Source organism: Rhinolophus sinicus, chromosome 5, assembly GCF_057876585.1.
Source record: "Rhinolophus sinicus isolate RSI-liver-muscle chromosome 5, RSI-T2T, whole genome shotgun sequence".
NCBI lineage: Eukaryota > Metazoa > Chordata > Mammalia > Chiroptera > Rhinolophidae > Rhinolophus > Rhinolophus sinicus.
Genome location: NC_142505.1, coordinates 108,098,650 through 108,120,038, shown reverse-complemented (window position 1 = coordinate 108,120,038; position 21,389 = coordinate 108,098,650). Strand labels below are relative to the sequence as shown.

At 45.0% G+C, this 21,389-nt stretch overlaps 1 protein-coding gene and 1 long non-coding RNA gene across 2 annotated transcripts in view; both read right to left on the bottom strand.

Annotated features, from left to right (window-relative positions):
* The window catches only part of USP42 (ubiquitin specific peptidase 42), a 32,749-nt gene extending 24,201 nt beyond the window's left edge, over window positions 1–8,548 (bottom strand). Inside the window, exons 1-3 of the mRNA XM_074313928.2 lie at window positions 8,469–8,548; window positions 4,108–4,357; window positions 1,907–2,107 (exon numbers count right to left, since the gene is read on the bottom strand). Coding sequence (XP_074170029.2) covers window positions 1,907–2,107; window positions 4,108–4,348 — 442 coding nt within the window. The 5' untranslated portion in view covers window positions 4,349–4,357; window positions 8,469–8,548. The remainder of the gene's footprint in view (window positions 1–1,906; window positions 2,108–4,107; window positions 4,358–8,468) is intronic.
* Window positions 8,549–10,993: 2,445 nt separating this feature from the next.
* LOC148758306 (uncharacterized) lies at window positions 10,994–21,179 on the bottom strand. Its single transcript, XR_016021395.1, has 3 exons — window positions 20,816–21,179; window positions 15,523–15,605; window positions 10,994–14,908 (listed from the first exon to the last, which is right to left on the bottom strand). It is a non-coding gene; the product is annotated as an uncharacterized LOC148758306 (long non-coding RNA).
* Window positions 21,180–21,389: the final 210 nt, after the last annotated feature.

The window sequence follows — 21,389 nt, the reverse complement described above, 5'->3', positions numbered from 1 at the left end:
ATAGCGCAGTAAGACACTACTATGCTACATACCTATTAGAATGGCAAACATTGGAAAGACTGATCACTCCAAGTATTAGATGAGATACGGAGCAAAGGGAACTTTCATGCACTGATGGTGGGAGTGTAAAATACCACAGTCCCTTTGGGAGACAGCTTGAAAGTAGCTTCAAGTTAAGCACACACATACCATAGGACCACGCCATTCCACTCCTATTTACCCAAGAGAAATGAAGACGTCCTTATGAAGACTTATTTACAAATTATTTTGGAGCTTAATTTGTGATGGCCCAAAATGGGAAACAACCCAAATATCCATCAATAGGTGAATGGAGAAAAAAATTGTGGTCCATCCGTACAATGGACTTCTACTCATCAATAAAAATTAACTACTGATACATTAAACAGCATGGAATAATGCTGAAATAATTGTGGTGAGTGAACGAAGCCAGGCAATATGAGAATATATACTGTACATAATTCCACTTACACAACATTCCAGAAAATACAACCTAATCTATAGTTGTCTGGGGGGAAGGAGTAAGGCGGAGGGAGGGTGGCAGGGAGTGATTTCAAAGGGACGCTGGCAAACTTTAGGGATGATGAAGAGGTTCATCATCTTAATTGTGGCGACAGTTTCATGGGTGTATGCAAATGTCGAAATGCATCAAATTGTGCAATTTACTATATATCAATTATACCTCAATACAGCTGGGGAAATAGAGAGAGAGAGAGAGAGAGAGAGAGAGAGAGAGAGAGAGAGAGAGAGAGAGAAACTACCAATAGCATAAAAGATAGGCACCTAATTCTGGACACGGGAGCTGCTAAATTTTGGTCGGTCCTCTCTCGCTGTCCAGGTGCCAGTGCTGGGTTTTCATCCACACCCTACTTTCATTAAGCGCAAAAGTAATAGGAAAGCTGTCTGTGGGGAATGAATTATGGACTTTGAAAGGGAGAAAATGAGGGCAAACAGAATGCTCATTCTGTAATTTAAAACTCACTTGGCACAAACACTTCTAGGCAGTGAGATTCTAGGTGATTTTCTTTTGGTTTCTTTAAATTTTTCTGTACTTTCCAAATTCTTTACAAGCATTATTTTGCTCTTTTGGGGTGGGGGGGTGGGGGGCCGGGGAACCATTTTAAAAGAACCAGTTTAAATTCTCCATTAAGTAAAGAACTATTCAAAAAGAAACCAAGGGGTTTTTACCCTGATAATTAATGAATAGCACTTGAACATACACACGCAAATCTGAGCATTAATGTAGATCAAAGAACAGGGAGATTTCATTATAAAGGATGAAGGATATTTGCAATATATGTCGAAGGTCAAAACCTCAAAAAACAGACATGTTCTAAATTCTGAATTTTTCTAGTCAACCACTAAGTTGGCTTTCATCTAATTAAAGACCATAATATGTTTTAAGTGATTTCCTGCCTTTTAGGTTGAAAACTGAGCTCTCACCCGCTACAGGGAAAGTCCTGTATGAATTTCCAGAGATTCCTCTGCACTAAGGCTTCAAGCCTGTAAAGGGATCAGGCCTTACGACACAGGGTGGGTGCCAGGACAGCCGGGGTTTTTTAACCCTGCTGGTCCCACTGGTGGTGGCGGACCTGCGTGTCACATTTTTTCAGCAAGTGTAGAAAGCCAGTAGGAGGTTCAGAAATGGCAATTGCTGATAAATTACGTTTCTTTTTAAATAGCTTCACAGTTCAAATTAGGTGCAAAATGCTTTTTATGCAACCTGTGTACAAATCCTAAGAGTCTTCCTCCACAGTTTCTATAAGAATAAACCAACTCCTTAGTGATCACAGGATTCTTGGCTTAATTCCTCACTTCCGTATCAGAGGAAAAAATGAAAGGTTAGTTACCACGACACTACACACATAACATAACACAGAACACTTACATGTCTTGGAGTGTTCATGTGATAGCATGTAATTGGCGAGAGGTGGTGTGTAAGTTAAACACTGCAACGCTGCATTGGCAAAACAGGTATTGCCCAAGTTCTGGAGCCCAGCTCCAACTCTATGAGTCTGTTGCCACTTAAGACAAATCTTCTCAGATGGAAAAAGAACTTTTTGTGGAGGAGCAATGCCATCACCGAGGGCTAGAAAAATAAACAACAAATATTTTAAAACAAAACTTTGCGTGCTTTTGAAGCTAAATAAACAGCAACCCATCAAACCTGAATCTGATCAAGATTCTAAACCTTATTACCAGCTAATGGGAAATACAAGGGAGAAAGGGACAGTTTTAAAAACAGCAGTCAAAATGTGGGAAGCTCTAAATAACTTGGTTTCTTCAATAACTAAATTACAAGGACAATGGTGGGGGGTGAGGGGAGGTTAGACATTAAACATAAAAGACATCCACCAAATGCAAAGTGTAGACCTTGTCTGGATGTTCAACAACCAACTCTTAAAAATAATTATATGACAACCAGGGAAACTTGAATATTGACTGGATTTTTAATATAAAGATGTTTTAATTTTTAAAAAGAACTATTTAGATATACACATTAAAATATTTACAGATGAAATATGAAGTCTTGGATTTGCTTTAAAAGGATGTGGAGTTGGGGAGAGGCGTGAGTAGCGGCATAATTAGCCATGAGTTGATAAATGTCAAAATTGACTGATTGAGCACATGAGTATTCATTATAATTACTTTTATATCTATTAAAATGGTTTCACAATGAAAAATTTTGAAAATAAATAACACAATCAATAGACAGTACAGGACAAGTCGATTCTCGGTACCATTTGCTATGGATGCTTTTACTCAGCGGCCCACCACTGTCATCCTCACCATCATCTCGCTTATGAGGCCTCACTCTCCATCAGACTCGGTAGTGACGTCATTCCCATTTTACCAAATGTAAAGACACTGGCTGTTCGGCAGGCACTATACACATTTGTAAGTATACTATGTATACGTGGTCTAAAAAAGATTTTCATCTATTTTTAAGACTAATAAACAGACTGCTAGTAACAATTATTCTAATAAAATTCAGGGGAAGCTCAAAAAGCAACGTATTGAGGAAAGCTCAAAACCATCCATAGCAAGACTACTTTTTCAAAAGTTTGCCAGTCCTTGGTGCTACCGAAGACTGCGATGCCCAAGAGATGATTCTGTATTTTAGCAGAGATATTAATGAGTATTTCAGTATGCAAAGGTAGGCTTCAGCTTTGTGGGGAGTGGAGAGCAAAATCAGGAAAAGAGAAATGAGTGTGTAGAGAGTGGAATGAGGGCCCCCAGAAGGGCAAGGTGGGATGATGTGAGCTAAGTCCTGAGAGAGAAGCGCTCTAGCAGGCTGGAGTCTGAGCAGACATCCTGCGGGAAAGTCTGTAACCTCTATGTGTAACTTCCAATTAAATTGTTTGTTTTGTGATTATAAAATTCCCCCCACCCAAAACACCTTCATTGAATCACACCACTCACCCCATATCACAACATCACTTATACTAAGAGGACCCAAAACAATATAAAGGCCAAATTATTCTAAGCCAAACAACATTCTATGTAGGAACTAACCTATTTTCTTCGCATTTCAAAGCTTCCAAATCCAAAAGCCTTAGAAGTACCAACTAAAGTGTCAATGCATTATTCATCTGGATGAGTTTTAACAAATGTAACCACATTTCTATAGTTTTAACAAATGCAACATTTACAATTTCTGCTCTCTTTCAACTAACTTTAACACTATAGATGATACTGACTGGTCAAAAAAACCCCACCAAAAACCCAGTATTTTAAAAAACATCTTTAAAATTTTAAAAGATAGACATCTATTTAGGGAACTACAGTTAACTGACAAGTTAACAACATGCTTGCCCATCTCACTTCTCACCAAGATAAAGTTTATCCTTCAAAAAATTAGAAACAAAAGAAACTACTGATATCATAGTACCTAAAAATAACCTACCCTGTTATGATACATATGTTAATCATGAACAAGCAACAGAGGAAAAGGAAGCCTGTCACAATGTAACTGCTGCCCACTCAGGTGGCAACATATCTTGCAAAATAAGCCCTGCCTGAAACTACCAAGCCATTGACAGCATTTATCAGGAGTTTCTTGGAGTGATCCTGTCTTTTAAAAAGTACCTTGATCCTTTTGTGGTGATGGCTTTGATTTATCAGCTACAGATGAACTTGAATAAACTACAGCACCAGGTACTGGTCCTAAAGAAAGCGTGTGATTTGAAACATCATTTAACGAAGACACAGCACCCCAGCTGGCAGAACCTGCATCCATGTCTCCAGGTGAGACTGCCTCAGAACTGCCAGGCTGATTCTGATAGGCTGATGGGTCTGAAGATTCAGAAGCTTTGTCAACTATGGTCATTGTTCAACTCTGCAAAAGATGAAAAGCATACATTTGTTTCATAAAGTTAGAAAAGTAATATACTTGTTTTACCATTAGATGTTGGAAAGTTATTTAAGCCATTTTGAATTATTTTCAAACAAATCACCCAAATATAAAAGCAACAGTATTTTTAAACTTTGCAATCATTTCCCTGGGACATTTAGCATTGTGCTAATCTGAACATATCAACAATTTTAAATTGTAAAACTTTCAATGAAATATTTGACTATATCTTGTCATTCTAATTCCTTGCCTCCTGAAAGTCTGATATTTCAGTTTATAATCAGGTATCTCAATTTCCAAATCCATACATTTACCAAATGCCTACACTTTTCTCTCTATTGCTTAAAACTAGAATGGAAATGCACTAGTCCATTTGATTCAATTTTCAATTCATATATAATGCCTCAGGGAAAAGTTTCTACACAAAGAGAAAAATCTAGCTTTAATTTTGAGCATAACGTTCAAAAGACATTGTTTGAAATACCCTTTTTTTAAAATATAGGAAGTCTCTCTTTTGAAGTACATTTTTCTGAAGAGGCTCATTTATTTGGTAATATACGACTTTTTAAACAAAGCCCATAATACATTAGTGACATCAAACTTGAACACAAATACATGTTTTAAAAATACTTAATTATAATTTTCTCTCCAAGTCCTATTTTAAAATCTTAGGGCTACCCCTAATCGAGCATCTTCTATGTACTGGGCATTGCATTAATTGCTGAACATACATTAACTTAATTTTCATAATGAACCTATGAGAGATTGGACAGAATCTACAGGGTCTATAAAAGGGAGCAACTATAACCCCAACTAGTCAGCACCTGGGACTAGGCACCAAGTGCAACATTTCCAGCTAGGTTCCTGCTGGCTGTACCAACCTAGTCAATAGATTGCTTTTAGTTATGTTTCCCAAATTGCCCAGTGGCCACCAAATCTGGTATGCCACTCCTCTGCAGATAACCTTCCAAGTGGACCCCAACTGCCCCAGCACTACACCCTAACCCTAGACCTGGCGCTGCCTGAGCGAGGAAGCTCTGCAAACACTCCCCATGGTCCATTCCCGCCTGCTGTCTCCGGGCTCTGCGCACACTGCTCTTTTTTACCTAACTCTCCCCCATCCTTCCACCTCCGGCCAGTTAACACTTCCACTTCTCAGTTTAGAATTCACTTCCTCTGGGACACTTTCCTTGACAAACCCCTCCCCCAAGACTGGTTAGAGCCCCTTCTATCAGCTTCCAGCACACTGGTGCTTATTTACACTTGTTCTTTTTCCATCATGTTCTTATTTATACCCCCTGACCTGGCATCCAGAAGGCTTTCCATACATGTGTTGAACAAATGAATGAATTCTGGAGATAGAAAGTACCCAGTGTTTGCTTTTAGCACCAGTTTGTGCTGAGGATTTGTACACAGTATCTCATGTAATCCTTACAAACTCTGAAGTAGGAATGGCTTTAAAACTTGTATTAAAATACATCCAGTACAGTAAAAGGACAGTAAATACCCATGTACATGCAATCTCAACAAGTGTTACAAAGCACTGCCTGCTCACAGTTTTTTTAAAAGCCTCAAAATTTTGTTGTAATTTTTAACTAAGGCATGATTTTCACCCCCAAAAAATACAACCTAAAGAAACCTTTTGGAATCTTATGTAGAAACAGAAGAGTAGAGGTTAATTAGATCTTAATAAAATAAAAACTGAACTGAAATTTTAAATCAATCTAAGATACTGGACTTTCATTCAAGAAGAACACTTAAGCCATATTGCCCAAATAAAGTTTACACTTTCCTCATCAAAGAGTCAAAAGGAATTATGAAACAGTGTGGAGACAATAGTAAGAAAACAAGAGGAGGAAGAGAAGTAGGAAAAGGAAGAAAGTCGAAACAGTAATAAGGAAAGGTTAATCTCGCCTTATTTACAGTGACATTAAATACCAAGACTTTGATTTTCCCAGGATAAACATCCCTTCAGGGCAATCATTAACAAATGACCAAGTAAAACCATTTTACTGGCTCCAATTGCTGTTGTTGTTGTTGTGTTTTTTTTTGGGGGGGGGGCGAGGGAGCTCTTAAGTGAAAAAAATTAAGGAATGCATACATCTCAGTCATCAATAACTGCACAGAGTTATAATTTTGGGAAAACAAACCAAAACCATCCATATGTGTTCATTTGTATATTCAGCCAATGAATTCTTACCCTACAACCTTATGAGGCATCAAACTAAACGCCATTGGCTACAGAGATGAAACCTTTCTTTCTGGAAGCCGAGCAATATTGTGCAGGACCTATGATGCACAGTCACATGCTCTTTAGTCTCATGAAGGCTTCTCAGCATCACTGTTACAAGTCTCAGGGCTTTTAAGCAACTACTTCAGTGAAAATTAAAAATTTCTCTCAACATCTGCTGGTGATAGATACACAAAGTTACAAAAGCATGTTTGAAACAATAAATGAGTACTACACAGAGCAAGGCTGGATGTGTCTGGAGGAATGAGACAAAATGATTTCACGAGTATTTCCTTTGCTGTAAGTACAATTTTTATTCAAAAGTGTTAAAATTCTCAGTCCCTTATGTGGCATTTCATGGTGTTTCTACCCAAAGCCAAAAAGAGTCACGCTTTTTTTAAAAAAAGAATCAGTATATGCTATTTAAACATAGTAGCACTCCACATACATTGAGGTAATATCAACATCAGTAAAAAGAAACTGTTACATTCTGCTTTTTCATAAACAATGCAATCCACGTTCTTGCACTTGCTTTAAGAAGACACAATCTTGACTTCAATTACTTTTAAGTCAACAAAACAACTAAGCCTTAAACCTTTAGAAATGAAACATTGTAGACTGTATTCAATGTCATAGAAAAGAAAGTGAAACTGATCTTAAATAAAAACAAATAAGTGAAACTGATTATTCATGTCCCCTATGCACTTTGAATGAAAAATACAGTCAAAAGAGCAGAATTATGTTTAAAATCTACAACCCTCAAAAAATTTTCTGAGTCACCACAAAAATGGATGAGAACCTATTAACACTGCTGTTATCCTTAAAAAGAGGCGTTAACTAGTTTTTCAACCAGTTTTACTGTTATTTTAGTGTATTTACTTTAAATAACCAACATGTTTTCCTATAAACAAATCAACCTTAAGGCCTTCCTGAATATAAAAGGGCTATTCAACAAAAGTAATCTCTCAACTGCATTCATTATAATGAGGTTAAAGTCCTAGATTGTAAAACTTCTGTCCCGTCAAATTTTCATTTCAAACATGTGAAACTTATCTCCTTTTCCGCCCCCGACCCCTCCAGGTAAGTTGTTTTTTCCTGTCCCGAAGATAAAGAACACCACCGAGACACACACGCTTTTGGGGACGCACCGCCGGGGCCGCACGGCCCCTCCTCTCCCCCGGAGGGTGCCCGCTCAGCCCGGCGGCCCGCGTGGGTAACTCCGGCACTCGGCGGAGGAGCCAGGTGGACCGCCCCGCGAGGGCGGACCCGCGCGGAAGGAGGACGGCGAAGGGGCACCCGGGTGGGAAAGTTTGTCTCTTTTGGGGGTGAAGTGGGGGTGAGGTGCGAGCCCCGGGGTCCGAGGGACGCTCGGGCGCCGGAGGTGGCAGCCACGCGGGGGTCAGCGGGCGGCCGGGGGACGCCGGGCTCCGCGGTCCGCGGCCAGCACACGCCCACCCCGCGCAGACCGGCGTCGGCCAGGCCGCCCGGGAGCCGCCCGCTGGGCCAGGTCCCTGGGCCGAGGGGGCGATCTGGGGCCGGGTGGGGGTGGGAGGGCAGTGTCCATGGCAACCAGGGGGTCCGGCCTCCCCCCGCAGCCCGGCTCTCCCGCCGCCCCGCCGCCCCGCCGCCGCGGCCTCCGCCCCCTCCCCAGCGGCCTGGCCAGGCCGGCGGTGTAGGCACTGCCACCGGCGCGGCGGGGTCCCGGGCGGCCCGCGGCTGCGGAGGGGCGGCGGGCAAGGGGCCGCGCCAGCCCCCGGCGGGCCGCGCCGGCAGAGGGGTGGCCCGGCCAGCTGCGGCCGAGGCGAGCGGAGCGCTCTGCGGGCCCCACGCCGGCCAGCGGCGGGCGGGAAGGAGGCGGGAGCTTACCTGACCCGGCTCGGCGCTCGCTCCATCCCCCTCGGCCGCCGCCGCCGCCGCCGCCGCCGCCGCACACAGCCCAGCCGCCCGGCGGGGGACAATGACGTGCCTCCATCCGGGCACCGCCGCCGCCGCCTCCGGGTCAGCGCCGCGCCCGCCGCGCCCCGCCGGGCCGCCAGGGGGCGCGCCGAGGCCGCGCCGGCACGCGCCGCCGCCCAGGGGCCGTCGCACAAGAGGCGCGGCGCGGCGCGCAGTTAACGGGCCGTTCGAGCGCGGGAGGGGCGTCGCCAAAGCGCCGCGGGCGCAGGCTGGCGCGCGCGTCACTAGAGCGCCGGGCGCCGGGAAGGAGCGCGCTGATTGGCGGGGCCGAGACCGCGCGGCGCCGCTGGGTGAGGTCCTTGCCCCGAACTCTCGGCGGCGGCCGCTGCGCCGCGGGGGAGGCCCGAGAAAACCCCTCGGTGTCCGCGCCCGGGCCCGGTCCGCGCCGGTGCACGCCGCACATGGGCTCCCTGGGCCCCCCAAACGGACACGGCTCCGGCTATACCTCCCTCGTGCGCTTCGCCGCTGTGACTGCGGCGCGGGCCCCTCGGCCACGCCAACTCGCCGTCAGATTTCACAAATGTATGTCCCAGTAGGCGGAGGACATTAACCTGGATCCAGAAAAGGGCCTAGCCCATGCCTTCACGATTTCATCTCGATTCCGCGCTTTCCACAGCCTTTGGGGAGCAACTAGACCAGCTCGTGCTGCCGAGTGCCAGATCCATGATCCCAACCAAGTGTTGGATGTTTCCACCGCAAGGTCCGGTAGAGAACGGTTCAGGGTTGCATCCCCCCGTCACGACCCTGCTCCTCTCTCCCTGCTCTGATTAAGGACACGGCGCTCTCCTGCACTAACCTGAGTCAGTCTCTCTCTCTTCCCCCCACCCGCACATACCTTAACCCCTTAGACCAAGTCACATCCCCCCACCTCCCCTGGGGCTGTGACCCTCACCCTCCCGAGGCGACCTTTTCCTCTGGCCACGCCCATTTCCACAGTCCCCTTCCTGGCGCTCCCTCTCTAGTCCCTGCATTCCCTTTTCAACCTTCTCACTGTGGCCAGATGATATTTTCTTTTTCTTTCTTTCTTTCTTTCTTTTTCTTCAAAGCTAATGTATTTTAAAGATGATCTTTCAGACACACAGGTCAGATGTTGCTGCCCTCCTCAGCGCCTTTAGCCACTTCTTGACCCATAGAAAAGTCTAAACTCCTTCCCCAGGCATTGGAAGCCTCCAGTTCCTTTTCCTCTTTTATGTGTCCCAGCCACTGTTTTATGTGTCCCAACAGGCTTTTTCAGGTAAACACCCGCTCCTCCATGTGCCTTTCGAAATCCTAGGCTGTGCCACTCCCTGAAGCCCTGCTTAGTTCCCATCAGAATCTCATCACTCCCCCTCTAGATTGCATACATCTTATGGTAGTGCTTACTCCACTATTATTATGAAAGAAATCACTGAAGTGATAGAAATATCAGTTATGTGGAGGGAGCAGAAGTACTTTGAGGAAGTACTCAGAGGAAACAAAAAGGGAAAAGGTGAATTTCAAACCTCCAAATTTCAGTGCCCACTTTTGGGATTAACACCACAACTTGCTTTCTGAAGAAGAACGGTTATGGAATTTCACTGATAGCCCTTTCACTATTAAGAGATTTGTAAGAACAGGCCACCCATGGGGATGGACTCAGTCATTTGCTGGCCTTTTCCAAATGACTTTTAGATCATTAAATACAGAATGAGAAGGAATTAAAGAGTCAAATCCTTAATGTCCACCTGAGCTTTGTGGTATTTCAAAATGCTTCCTTTGGAAGTCACATTAGAAATTTGGCTTCTAATTTCATTTTCCATTTCACATTCTATTAAAAAAAAAAACTGCCCGTGCAGCCAGCCTTTTAATACAGTACCTGAGCAACTTGGGTAGGAAAAGGGATTAAACACAACGACAACAACAACAAGCCAAACCCGCCCCTTAGGAATCTACCCAGAGCAGGCTCTTGGAGGATTGCACGGCCGGCCCCCTCCATCGTGCCTTGAAAGCAAACATAGTGGCCCTTTCCTCTAAAGAGTTTCAGTGCCACTTATTATAGCAAACTGACAACATAAATGGAGAAGTTACAGAAGGTATTAGGAAGTCCCTGCCTTCAAACCGTTGGGTCTTTGGCCGAGATGGCAAGCAAGCTTGCCCCAGAAACTCCTGTTCCTCCAGCCAAGGGCTTAATCCCAAGTGAATGCTCTTTAGAGAAGATTTCACTTGGCCTCTAACAAATCTCTACAGAGATTCCTTGACCAGTTATCTTTACCAAAATTGTCTTCATTCTGAAGGCAAACTGACCCCAAGTGACCCACCCGCCAGTCCGGGTAATTACTTGATCAAAGAGCAAAAGGTGTCAGAGAGGAATAAATCAGATTTCTGAGGACCTCCACATGCTTAGGAAGCCTGGAGTGGGAACCGTTAATGTCCTACCCAGATCCCCTTTCTGGCTGACACCCATTCCACCCATTCTGCTCCCAGCTGCTATGAGTGTTAGCCACCAAAAACTCCCAGCTGCCCCCTTCCTTCTCCTGACAACTGCTCTGGGCCGAAGGGGAGCTGCCTCTGGGGAGGTTAACCACGCCCACGTCCCCCTCACAGCCTAACCCCGGTGGTTCACTGACACAGGTGCAGAAGGGCCTGCCGCAGGTCATCACCAGTTTTGTGATGCAGTTCACGCTCCAGAACTCCAGTGGGATCAGAAGGAAGCTCCTGTCCCACTGAGGCTACGTCCTTGCTTAACTCCTTTCCCTCGTTCCCTTTCTCCCCTGAGCGCTCCCTCCATGTATCACGTGCACCCGTGTTGTGCAAGGCAGCCTGCGGGGTCTCTGCTCCCGCTCCCCACATAAGAACGCAGGATATGGCGAGGCCAAAAAGGAACACCCACGGAGCCATAGGTGGGGGAGTCATACCACTATATTCTCGCTGGCGGCATCTGCCTCTCTGCAATCCGCTCTTGCTAGCTCAGCCACCATCTTCTTGCTGGCCCCCATTTTTTTGCTAGCGTAGCCACAGCAGTTATATTAGTGACCAATGGCTCACTGGTTATAGCTGATGGCCAACTAGCCACAGCTGATGGCCATGCAGTCACAGTTGATGGCCATTTACTACCTGAGCCAGCACCTTTCTATGTGAGGCCGAGAGCCTGGAAACTGCTCTTTGGGGCTCTGTCCCCACACTCCACCCCTACAGGTTCTCGCCTCACAATCTACGCGACAAGCGTCTTCCGCGAGGCGAGGGGCCCTGTGCGAGGAGCCTGGAGGTGAATGCAGTATCCTGGACACAGCCATGCTCTCTGGGCACAGCCAGGATTTCTCAGGGCACCACCGGTACTTCTGGGCACAGCCAGACTTCCTGGGCTTCTTAGGGTACCACCTGTCTTCCCGGACACAGCCAGGGCTCTCAGGGCACTGCCACTCTCTCTGTGCCTCTCAGGGTACCCTGCTGGAACAACAGCGATTCACAGTCAAGGTGCTTACATATTCTCGATGGCGGCCAGTCAAGACACAAAAGCAAACATCCGCCAGGTCCACTACATGGTGGTATGTTCCCAAGCAAACAGTCAAGCGGTCCACTAAATCAGGGATAGAAGGCAATTCTCCATAGTCCATAGTCATTCGCCAGGGCTGTCCTGGGGGTGAGGGACGACCTTGACCTCACCCTCAGCTCCCACGGAGGGCTCAGCAAGCCTTTCCTTCTGGGACAAGTCCAGCATCCAGGCTAACTCAGCAAGCACTTTCCAGTCCACAGGGCCGCAACGACCTTCGCTTTCTCCAGCTTATGCTGGTTGGGGAACTATCCACATCCTCCCACCCCTCCACGGGGGTCCAGCTCTCCAGCAGCTGCTCCTCCTGGTCTTCCTGAGACAGAGTGTTCATACACACAAACTGCTCTACTGCCCTTCAGAGAGCTTTGGCCAGCACCGTACCCTGCTCGCTGCGCCATGTGTCATGCGGGGTGGCCTGTGGGGTCTCTGGTCCCGCTCCGCACATAAGAACGCAGGATATGGTGAGGCCAAAAAGGAACACCCACGGAGCCATAGATGGGGGAGTCATACCACTATATTCTCACTGGCGGCATCCGCCTCTCTGCAATCCACTCTTGCTAGCTCAGCCACCATCTTCTTGCTAGCCCCCATTTTTCTGCTAGCGTAGCCACAGCAGTTATATTAGTGGCCAATGGCTCACTGGTTACAGCTGACGGCCAACTAACCACAGCTGATGGCCATGCAGTCACAGTTGATGGCCATTTACTACCTGAGCCAGCACCTTTCTACGTGAGGCTGAGAGCCTGGAAACTGCTCTTTGGGGCTCTGTCCCCACAACCCGAATTCTGTCTCAAGCCCTGCATGTAGGTAGCCTGGCTTAAGACAGTTAATACCATGAATGGTCCTAAGAAGAAGTGTCTAAGGACAGGACTTGGGTGACAGGCAGGACACTGACAGGCTGTGTAACGGGGTTAGGCTCCCACCTGGGGGGGCCCGAGACGGGAGGTGGGTAGAAGAGTGTGTTGGCTCATTCAATCTCTCTGGTATTGGAGGACATGGGGGAAATAGCAATGACAAGAACTGTGAAACTGGGTGGCTGCTGATGCTGTAACAAGGGAAAATGACAGGCTCCAGGCAATCAGTCATCAACATGAAGCAAAGCATCCAAGCTCCTTGGCAGCCCGTAACCATCATCTGCAGTGTGAGGCCAGGCAGTCCTGAAGACCGGGCTCGGGTTCACTTAAAAGGAGCAGACCTTTAGAAATGGTTGACTCCTCAGCCCGGTCTGTCTGCAACACCAAGGAGAGGCTCTGATGAAGAAGAGCTGGGACCCTGAGACTACGCATGAGAATCTAACCACAGCACAACTTCAGACGCCTCTGGACTATTTGGGCTCCACGAAGTAGCCCACTCCACCCCCAACCTGAAGTCTAGCAAGAGCCTCAAGACAATGAATTCTTCAGAATCTGCCCCCGGACTGCCCCAGACCACTAGACTAATCGCTGAGGTTAGGTCTCAATATGGTCGGACCAGAGAAGCGTTAGGCCTGCTTGGGGAGGAGTGGGATTTGAAGGAGCTGCAGGACCTGGCTAACATATACCAGTGGGACTGTAAATAAGCCTGAAAATGGCTCCCAAAGGAGCTAAGCCAAAGGGGAGGGATAAAGGAGAGTTTGTACCTATGGGGACAGTCGCTTGTAATATAGGTGTAACACTCTGTCAAGGGCCCTGAGTGGGCTGGTTCTGATATACTGTGTGGATGGTACTTGGCAAAAGAAATGACCACACTAAATGAAGTCGAGATGCCATGACTTCCATGGTGGACAGTGAAGGAAGGGCTGGGATCAATAGGCTCAGGGAAGTGAAGATGCTAGAATGGGTCCCTCCCGCTGACTATATTCCATGAGAAGGCCTGGCAGATGCTGTTTACCAAGGCCATGGGGGGGGAGGTGCACCACCAGTATGTGGGGAAACTCAGTGGTGGCTGTCATCTGTAGGCCGGCGGACAATAAGGGATGCTGTTACAGAAGTGGGCGCTCTAGAAGCAGGACGGTGGGGGGATAGGCTCCTGGAGTGACAGAGGCTGGGTGGCAGCACTTACTCATCAGAAGCAAGGTGAGCATGATTGCTGTAGTCAGAACAGCAGTTAGGGGCACCTGACTTGCAGGGATATATTATACGTGGGGATAGCTAACAGAACATGCGGCAAGATAGATGGGCACTCAACAAAGGCGTAATATATATCATCAAATGGTATGTGTATATGCATATAAAATCTGGATATGCAGAAGCCTACCAGCTATCCTAGTGGAAAGCCACAATCACCTGCCCAGTTTCCCCACCTGAGCCAGGTCACTGATCCAAAACACCCATTCAGTAAAAGAGAAGCCAGATTCATGGCAAGTGTATGCAGTAATGATTCTCTAAATCTTTTCCCTGGCCTTTTAAGCTACTCGGGTAACCATACACTGGGAAAGAGGAACACTCAGGTATTTCCAGGCTATTGGTTACAGAGTCCAAGTGAATGCAGTTGGATGGGACCTAAAGCACCCACAGGGCTCTCTTTTTGCTAAGGGAGCAAGAAGATATGAAGTCAAGTAATACGCTGGGTCCTGACCTAGGTCCCTTAGTGGGTCCATTGGGCCCATAATGTTCATTTACCAGATTCCCAAATGGTCATACTTACCAGTTGGCAGAACCCTCACATTGGTTCCTTGACTTGTAGAGAATGAGCTATTGCAGTAGAGAAAGCCATGTGGAAACTCCAACACTGCCTTCTCTGGCCAAGAGAGTAACACTTGGGGGGAATGACTGAGACTAGGGCCACGCTGTGCAGGATGCAGGGCTCGTGGTCTCCATCATGTGCTCATTTAATTCACCAGCCTGACCCCTGTAAAAATGGGCTGGACCATGGAAGATGACAGTGAACTATTGTAAACTTAACTAGCAAGGACTCATCCAGCATCAGCTCAATCCCACCACTCCCCACTCCATTCCTCAGCGTTCCTCTGTCCCTACAACAGCATGAAGTAGTACCTAGACTCTCTTAGCTACTCCTTGCTCTGAGCCCCTCTGCGCAAACATAAACCAAGCCCTTTACCTCTATAGGTTTTACTCATAATCTAATTTTACTCATTCTATATAAGTATAGAATGAAGAAGAAATCATATAAACACCAAAAAATAGATTAGTCACAAAGCATACTGTGTTTCCCTGAAAATAAGATCTAGTTGGACCATCAGCTCTAATGCATCTTTTGGAGCAAAAATTAATATAAGACCCGGTATTATATTATATTGTATTGTACTGTATTATATTATATTATATTATGAAGACCCAGTCTTATATTAAAATAAGACCCGGTCTTATATTAATTTTTGTTCCAAAAGATGCATTAGAGCTGATGGTCCGGCTAGGTCTTATTTTTGGGGAAACACAGAATTTAAAAGAAGTACCTACCATTTTTAGGCATAAAAAGAAAGAAGAGGAAAGGATGGAGGAAAAAAAGAGTACTTACCTTTCACTATTAAGACTGCTCAGGTGACGCCATCAATAGATTTGACCGTGCAGGACGGGCTGAGATGCAGTCATCACAGAGCGCTGTTTGGAGACAGATGGACTAGGTGTAAATTCAGCTCCAGCTTTTATTTATTAGTTAAGTTCTTTTGGTCTTGTTTTGGGCTCTCATCAAATGAAAGGTCTGTCTAATTTATCAAAGCCAACTTGATCTGAATGGATAACGAACACCCGTTCCCACCAACCCAACATAAGATATTAAAACCTGAATGTTTTCAAGGAAAGATATATTTGATTTTCTGAGGACCACTGTCTCCTATGAAGGAAATCTGAGGCCATGGGCCACCAAATAGTTTATTTTTAAGTGACAGAGACCAAGTCACTCCTTTACGTATTGCAAAAATATTAGTTTAGAACCTAGAATGACCCATGCATTGGCGATACTGTATGTACTTTCCAGAGACCATTTTGTTTGCAATGCAGAGTTATGCCTAATTAGTTAACACACATCATGATAACGCACATTCCAAATGAGGAAGGTAAAGCTTAGGAGGCAGTGGGTAGGTGGCTTTCACCCTGAAGTACATGCCATTCAGGAAAATTTTTACGAAGGTGGTGACACTTGAAATGCGTTTTTGATAATTAAGTGGAATTTTTTTTCAGGCAAATAAGGGATAAGAAAAGGATGCCAAGATTTCAGGAGCAAATGCCATTGGGAAGTAAAAAACAAGTCTTCCCCATTCTTAGAACTCCGTTGCCCCTGGAACTGTGCAAAAATGAAGACAGATAATACAGTTGATAACAAGGAGAAGGTCCAACATGTAGTTTTATTTAGATGACTTGGGGTTTCAAAGGAGAAATTCAGAGAAGTACAGATCTAACTGGCTGGTTGAGCCTGTAAGGAAAAATATCACTTCCTAGATGTAAATAACAGAAACTCCTTACCTGTCCAGTTCATGAACAAGAATACATGCTAGCCTGAACAATGATTAAACATGGTCTTGAAAATTCCCCCCCACCCATATCATCAAAACAAGATTTTTCTATCAGAATCGAGACAAAGTTATCTTCATTTGCATATTATACATCTATTTGTAAAAAAGAGAAAATACATGAGACCCACTTAAGAGTTTTCAGGAAAGTGGCTGATTAAAAGATAAACATAAAAATATCAACTGAATGGAAATTTACTTAATGCCACTGAACTACACACTTGAAAATGGTTAAAATGATAAATCTTGTATATATTTTACCACAATAAAAAAGTCAATTGAAATCCATGTATTAGCAATATCTCATTAGAAAAATGATTTAAAAAATAATCTTAATTACAAGAGCTAAAACAAAGTACTGAGGAATAAATAATAAACTTGAAAAATGTACAGGGTCTAAAACTCATGGCCAGGAGGTCTAAAAAAAGATTCTCTGAATGATGAGTTATACTTCAATTTGTAAAGATTTTAAGGGAAAGTAACTGATCCCAAAGAGATTCTTTCCAGAACTTAATGAAATGTCTATAGTATTAAGATTAAAATAAGTTTACAAATGCAAAGCAGTTAGTCCTGAAAGGACTCCTGTGACACTTACTAAAATGTTTTGAATGTTCATCTGGGCACTAAAACCATTTGTTAATGCACTCAACACTTAGCTGCATATAGCTCCCTTCTCTTGGAACAGTTCACGTTTTGTTCAGGATATATCCACCTAGCATCTTTCAGAGTTTTGATAAGTTTGGTTCTGACAGTTTTTGCCAGGATTTTCAGTGTTTCTGGGAAAAGACCATCCCTAGAGTTCCCTACTCTACCATTTTTGCAGACATCATCCTTAAGAGTTGTTTTTTAATGCCAATTTTTTGGAGGGGACATAATATATATGTGATTCTACACACGGAAAATGTGAGAAATATGGTCATTGGTGGTCTTCAGAGGGTTCAAACAACACTAAATGGCCCGTCTCTTGGTTATTCAGATACGCCGTTTTCCCCACTTCCTCGGAAAAATGGTGAAAACTATATATATATATATCAAGGTGACTTTGCATTGTTTTGTTATTCATACAGATGTTGAAATTGAGAGTGATAATTTCAATTGAGGAGTAGGGTGGATAAAACAGAGTTGGAGACTACAGCCTTCTTATGTACATAAGGAATGACACAGAAGTCAGAAGACAAAAGCAGAGAAAATGGCAGTGATGTTTAAGGGCATAAGGTTTCAAATGAGGAATGAGAAAGAGTTGTGAAAACATATTTACTAAGAAGCAAAGATTTATTTGGCTGGCTGATCATACAAGGAAAGATATAATATCTTAAATTTAAAATGATTTATACCTATTCAGGAAAAAACCTGTAAGGTGTGTTATTACCATAATGATTAAATATGATTGTTGTTTTTTGGACCAATGTAAGAAAAAAACAAGAATAAAAATAAGATGAGAGACTCAATATCATCAATAGAAACCAAATTAAATATAAAAGTTTGGCTGATTAAAAAAGAAACATATGTAAAGTCAACTGATCTTCATTTATTAACAATAACAACTTAGGAAATGTTATAAGCAGCAACTCACATCACAGTAGCTGAAACAAAATAGCAAATAAATAACAAAATGAAATAACTTGTAGGACTTAAAGGGAAGAACATGATCAAACGTAACCAAGGGAGACTTGCCAAATGAGGAGCTTTAGCTCAATATTGAACAGGCATCATGTGTCCCCAAATTAGATTGTAACTGTGATGAAATTGATTCCAAAGGGACACTTTCTGGAACATAATAAATTGCTTATAGGGTAAATATACGCCTTTTAATTAAGTTACAAGTGCAATGTAATGAATCCCAAGAGAGTTCCTTCTGGAAATCAGTAAAAATGTAAATGCTCTCCAAGCAATAAATACATGAAGTTATGATTACAGCTGTGCACTCTGGACATCTCCCCCGCTCCAATAGTTCACTCTTTCATTCATTTATCAATTTTTCATTGAGTGTCCACCCAGCATAAGAGAGTGTGCATAATACAGAGAAAAATGATGAGTAAGAGACACATAAACAGTGCTGTACTAGTGGGATTTCTACCACGTTCGTACGCGCAACAGTTTGGGGGAAGGAAGAGGACTTGACTTCAAAAAAGTAATGTCTACAATAAAGTGGGCTAAATACTATACGGGGGGTGAACACAAGTGCTATGAGTCGCAGAGCGGGAGGCACTAACACAGTGGAGTGAAAGGGTAACCGTGAGGGGAGTGTTCTGGTTGAATTGTGTCCCTCCAAAAAGATATGTCAGCATCCTAACCCCCATTATCTGAGAATATGACCTTATTTGGACACAGGGTCTTTATAGAGGTAATCAAGTTAAAATGAGGCCCTGTAAGTGGGCATTAATCTGGTGACGGATGTCCTTATAAAAAGGGGAAATTTGGACACACCCACACACACAGAACACGATGTGAAGATGAAGGCTGAGGTTGGGGTGATGCTTCCACAAACCACAGAACCCCAAAGATTGCCAAAAAAACACCAGAAGCTAGGAGAGAAGCATGGAGCAGATTCTTCCTCTCAACCCTCAGAAGGAACCAAGCCTGCTGACACCTTGATCTTGGACTTCCAGCCTCCAGAACTGTGAGAAAATTCATTTCTGCTGTTTAAGTTGCCCCGTTTGGGGTACTTTTATTTTTTTGCTGCAACTCTAGGAAACTAAGAAAGGGAGGGAGGTAGTATGTTATATATAAATGCAACAAGTCACATTTCTTTACAGACCCAAGGGAGAAGTAACAGGAAGTCACGTGAAAGCTGGGGCAGGGGAGCATTCTGGGCAGAAGGCACCAGATCTGCATAAATTAATCTTTTTTATTTTCTGTATTTTATGATGTTTTGACATCTTAAAAAGCTTGCCAGCCAAGAGGGACTGTCCTTCCCTGGGCTAGCCAAGTCTTAGAGACAGCAAAGATCTTCATCGAGCAATGTAAACCAAGAGATCCAAGTCTCCAGACCCAGCCACCCTCTCCTCATCTAACTCTTTGCCCTAAATCATCCCAGGGCCAGGTGCCAGACAACTAGACAGGGCCCTAGAGCCCATAGCCCGCTGGAATTATTCTGACTCGCCAAACCTGAGTTGCTTACGCTGCCATGCCTTCTCTTTCCCGTGGAAACCCTAGCACAGGCTTTCCCCTCACTCCTGTCTTTTGCCATCTCACCAAATCCACTGGTGCTTTCCCTGTGGCCCTGCATGGAATGTGGTGACCCCTTCTCTGGGACCTGTGCGCATAATAAACTTCTTCCTTCCAAGGCTGGTTCTCATTTCCTCCTGTGGCCCCACCAACTTGACCAGACCAGTCCCAACATTTACATTCTTAGAACACTGCAGATTGCAAGGAGAGGAGCCGAGGGGAGAACTGCAGAGAAGGGAAGCATAATGTCTGGCTCACCTCCATGAGTGATGAAGATACAAAGTTACACACTATCAGAAGTCTTCTGGCAAAATACTAACAAGGACTAAAAGTTACTGAAAGATTCAACAGACCAAGTATCTCTTGTGTGTGATGAATCTACCTTAACTCCCTGACAGCCTGCAACCAGCTTGAGAGTGCGGTACCATTAATAATCCCATTTTACAGTGAGGAAAATGAGGCAGAAGGTTAAGTACTATATTACCCATCAATTAAAAAAACGACGCTTGCCAGAGATCCCAAAATATTTGCTACTGGTTCCTAACGTCTCTTCCCATAGCTTTGTATAAATGGGTTGAGAGACACCATGAAACAAACTGGAAAAGAAAACGGGGCGGAGGGAGGGGGGTGCACCTGCTTTAAGGTGGAGAGTTCTCAAAGAGAAACTAGCAAAAATAGTTAGTTGCTGAACGGCATGTAAAATAGCGTACTGGAAGACAATAAACACACAAACCCCAAATAATAATAAGAGTATGTTATCTTCTGTGGGGATATGTATATATAAATATGCAAATATGCTTACTGGGGTTTGTCTGTATTTATACGTATAAATATAATGGTATGTATATATAATGATATATAAGTATATGCATGTTGATATATTTACATGTATGTATACACGAATATACTTATATGTATATACACAACTATATATATACTTACATATGTATATATACTTATATATGTGCACACACATGTCCCCACGGAAAATACATATTGTTACTTGGAGCTTGTATTTTTATTGTCTTACGGCATGGTATTCTACGCATTGATCCACAGCTTGCTTATATTATGTATAACACAGTTGTGTGTTAACATGAAAATCAGGAGGACACTGAACAGGTAAACGCTTACTTCTGGGGAGGGGAAAAAGACCGCGACTGCGTGTAACGGTCAGCGGGAGCTTAGGCCTTCTCGAGGACAACCGGGAGAGGCGCGCGTGACCACCGGCCGGGGCCCACCGGGTGTGGCGCGCCCGTCGCTCCGCCGCCCCGACGGCCGCAGCCCGAGGAGCAGCGCACCAGGACGCCTGCGCAGGGGGTGCGTCGGCGCAGGCTCAGTCCACCCTTCCAACCCGAAGGGGGAAGGGTCGCAGCCTGCGGCAGGGCCCGCCCCCGCCTGCGGCGCGCGAGGCCGGGGCGGGACTTCCGCTTCCCAAGGCGCTACTTCCGAGTTTGGTGGCGATCCCTGCGGGAGCCAACTGCTGCGGCCCTGGACTGGCAGGTGAGCTGGGCTGCGGCCCGAGAGCGGCCGGCGATGCTGGGGGGCAGCTCCGGGAGCGCGAGGCAGAGGGCGGCGGGGCGCGGGTTGTGCCTGCGTCCCCTGTCGCCGACTCTCCCGGCTGAGGGCTCGGACCCCAGGCGTGATGGAGAGGGGCCGGCTTGGATAGCTGGGCAGTGGGAACTACGTGTGGACCAAGAGCAGAGCG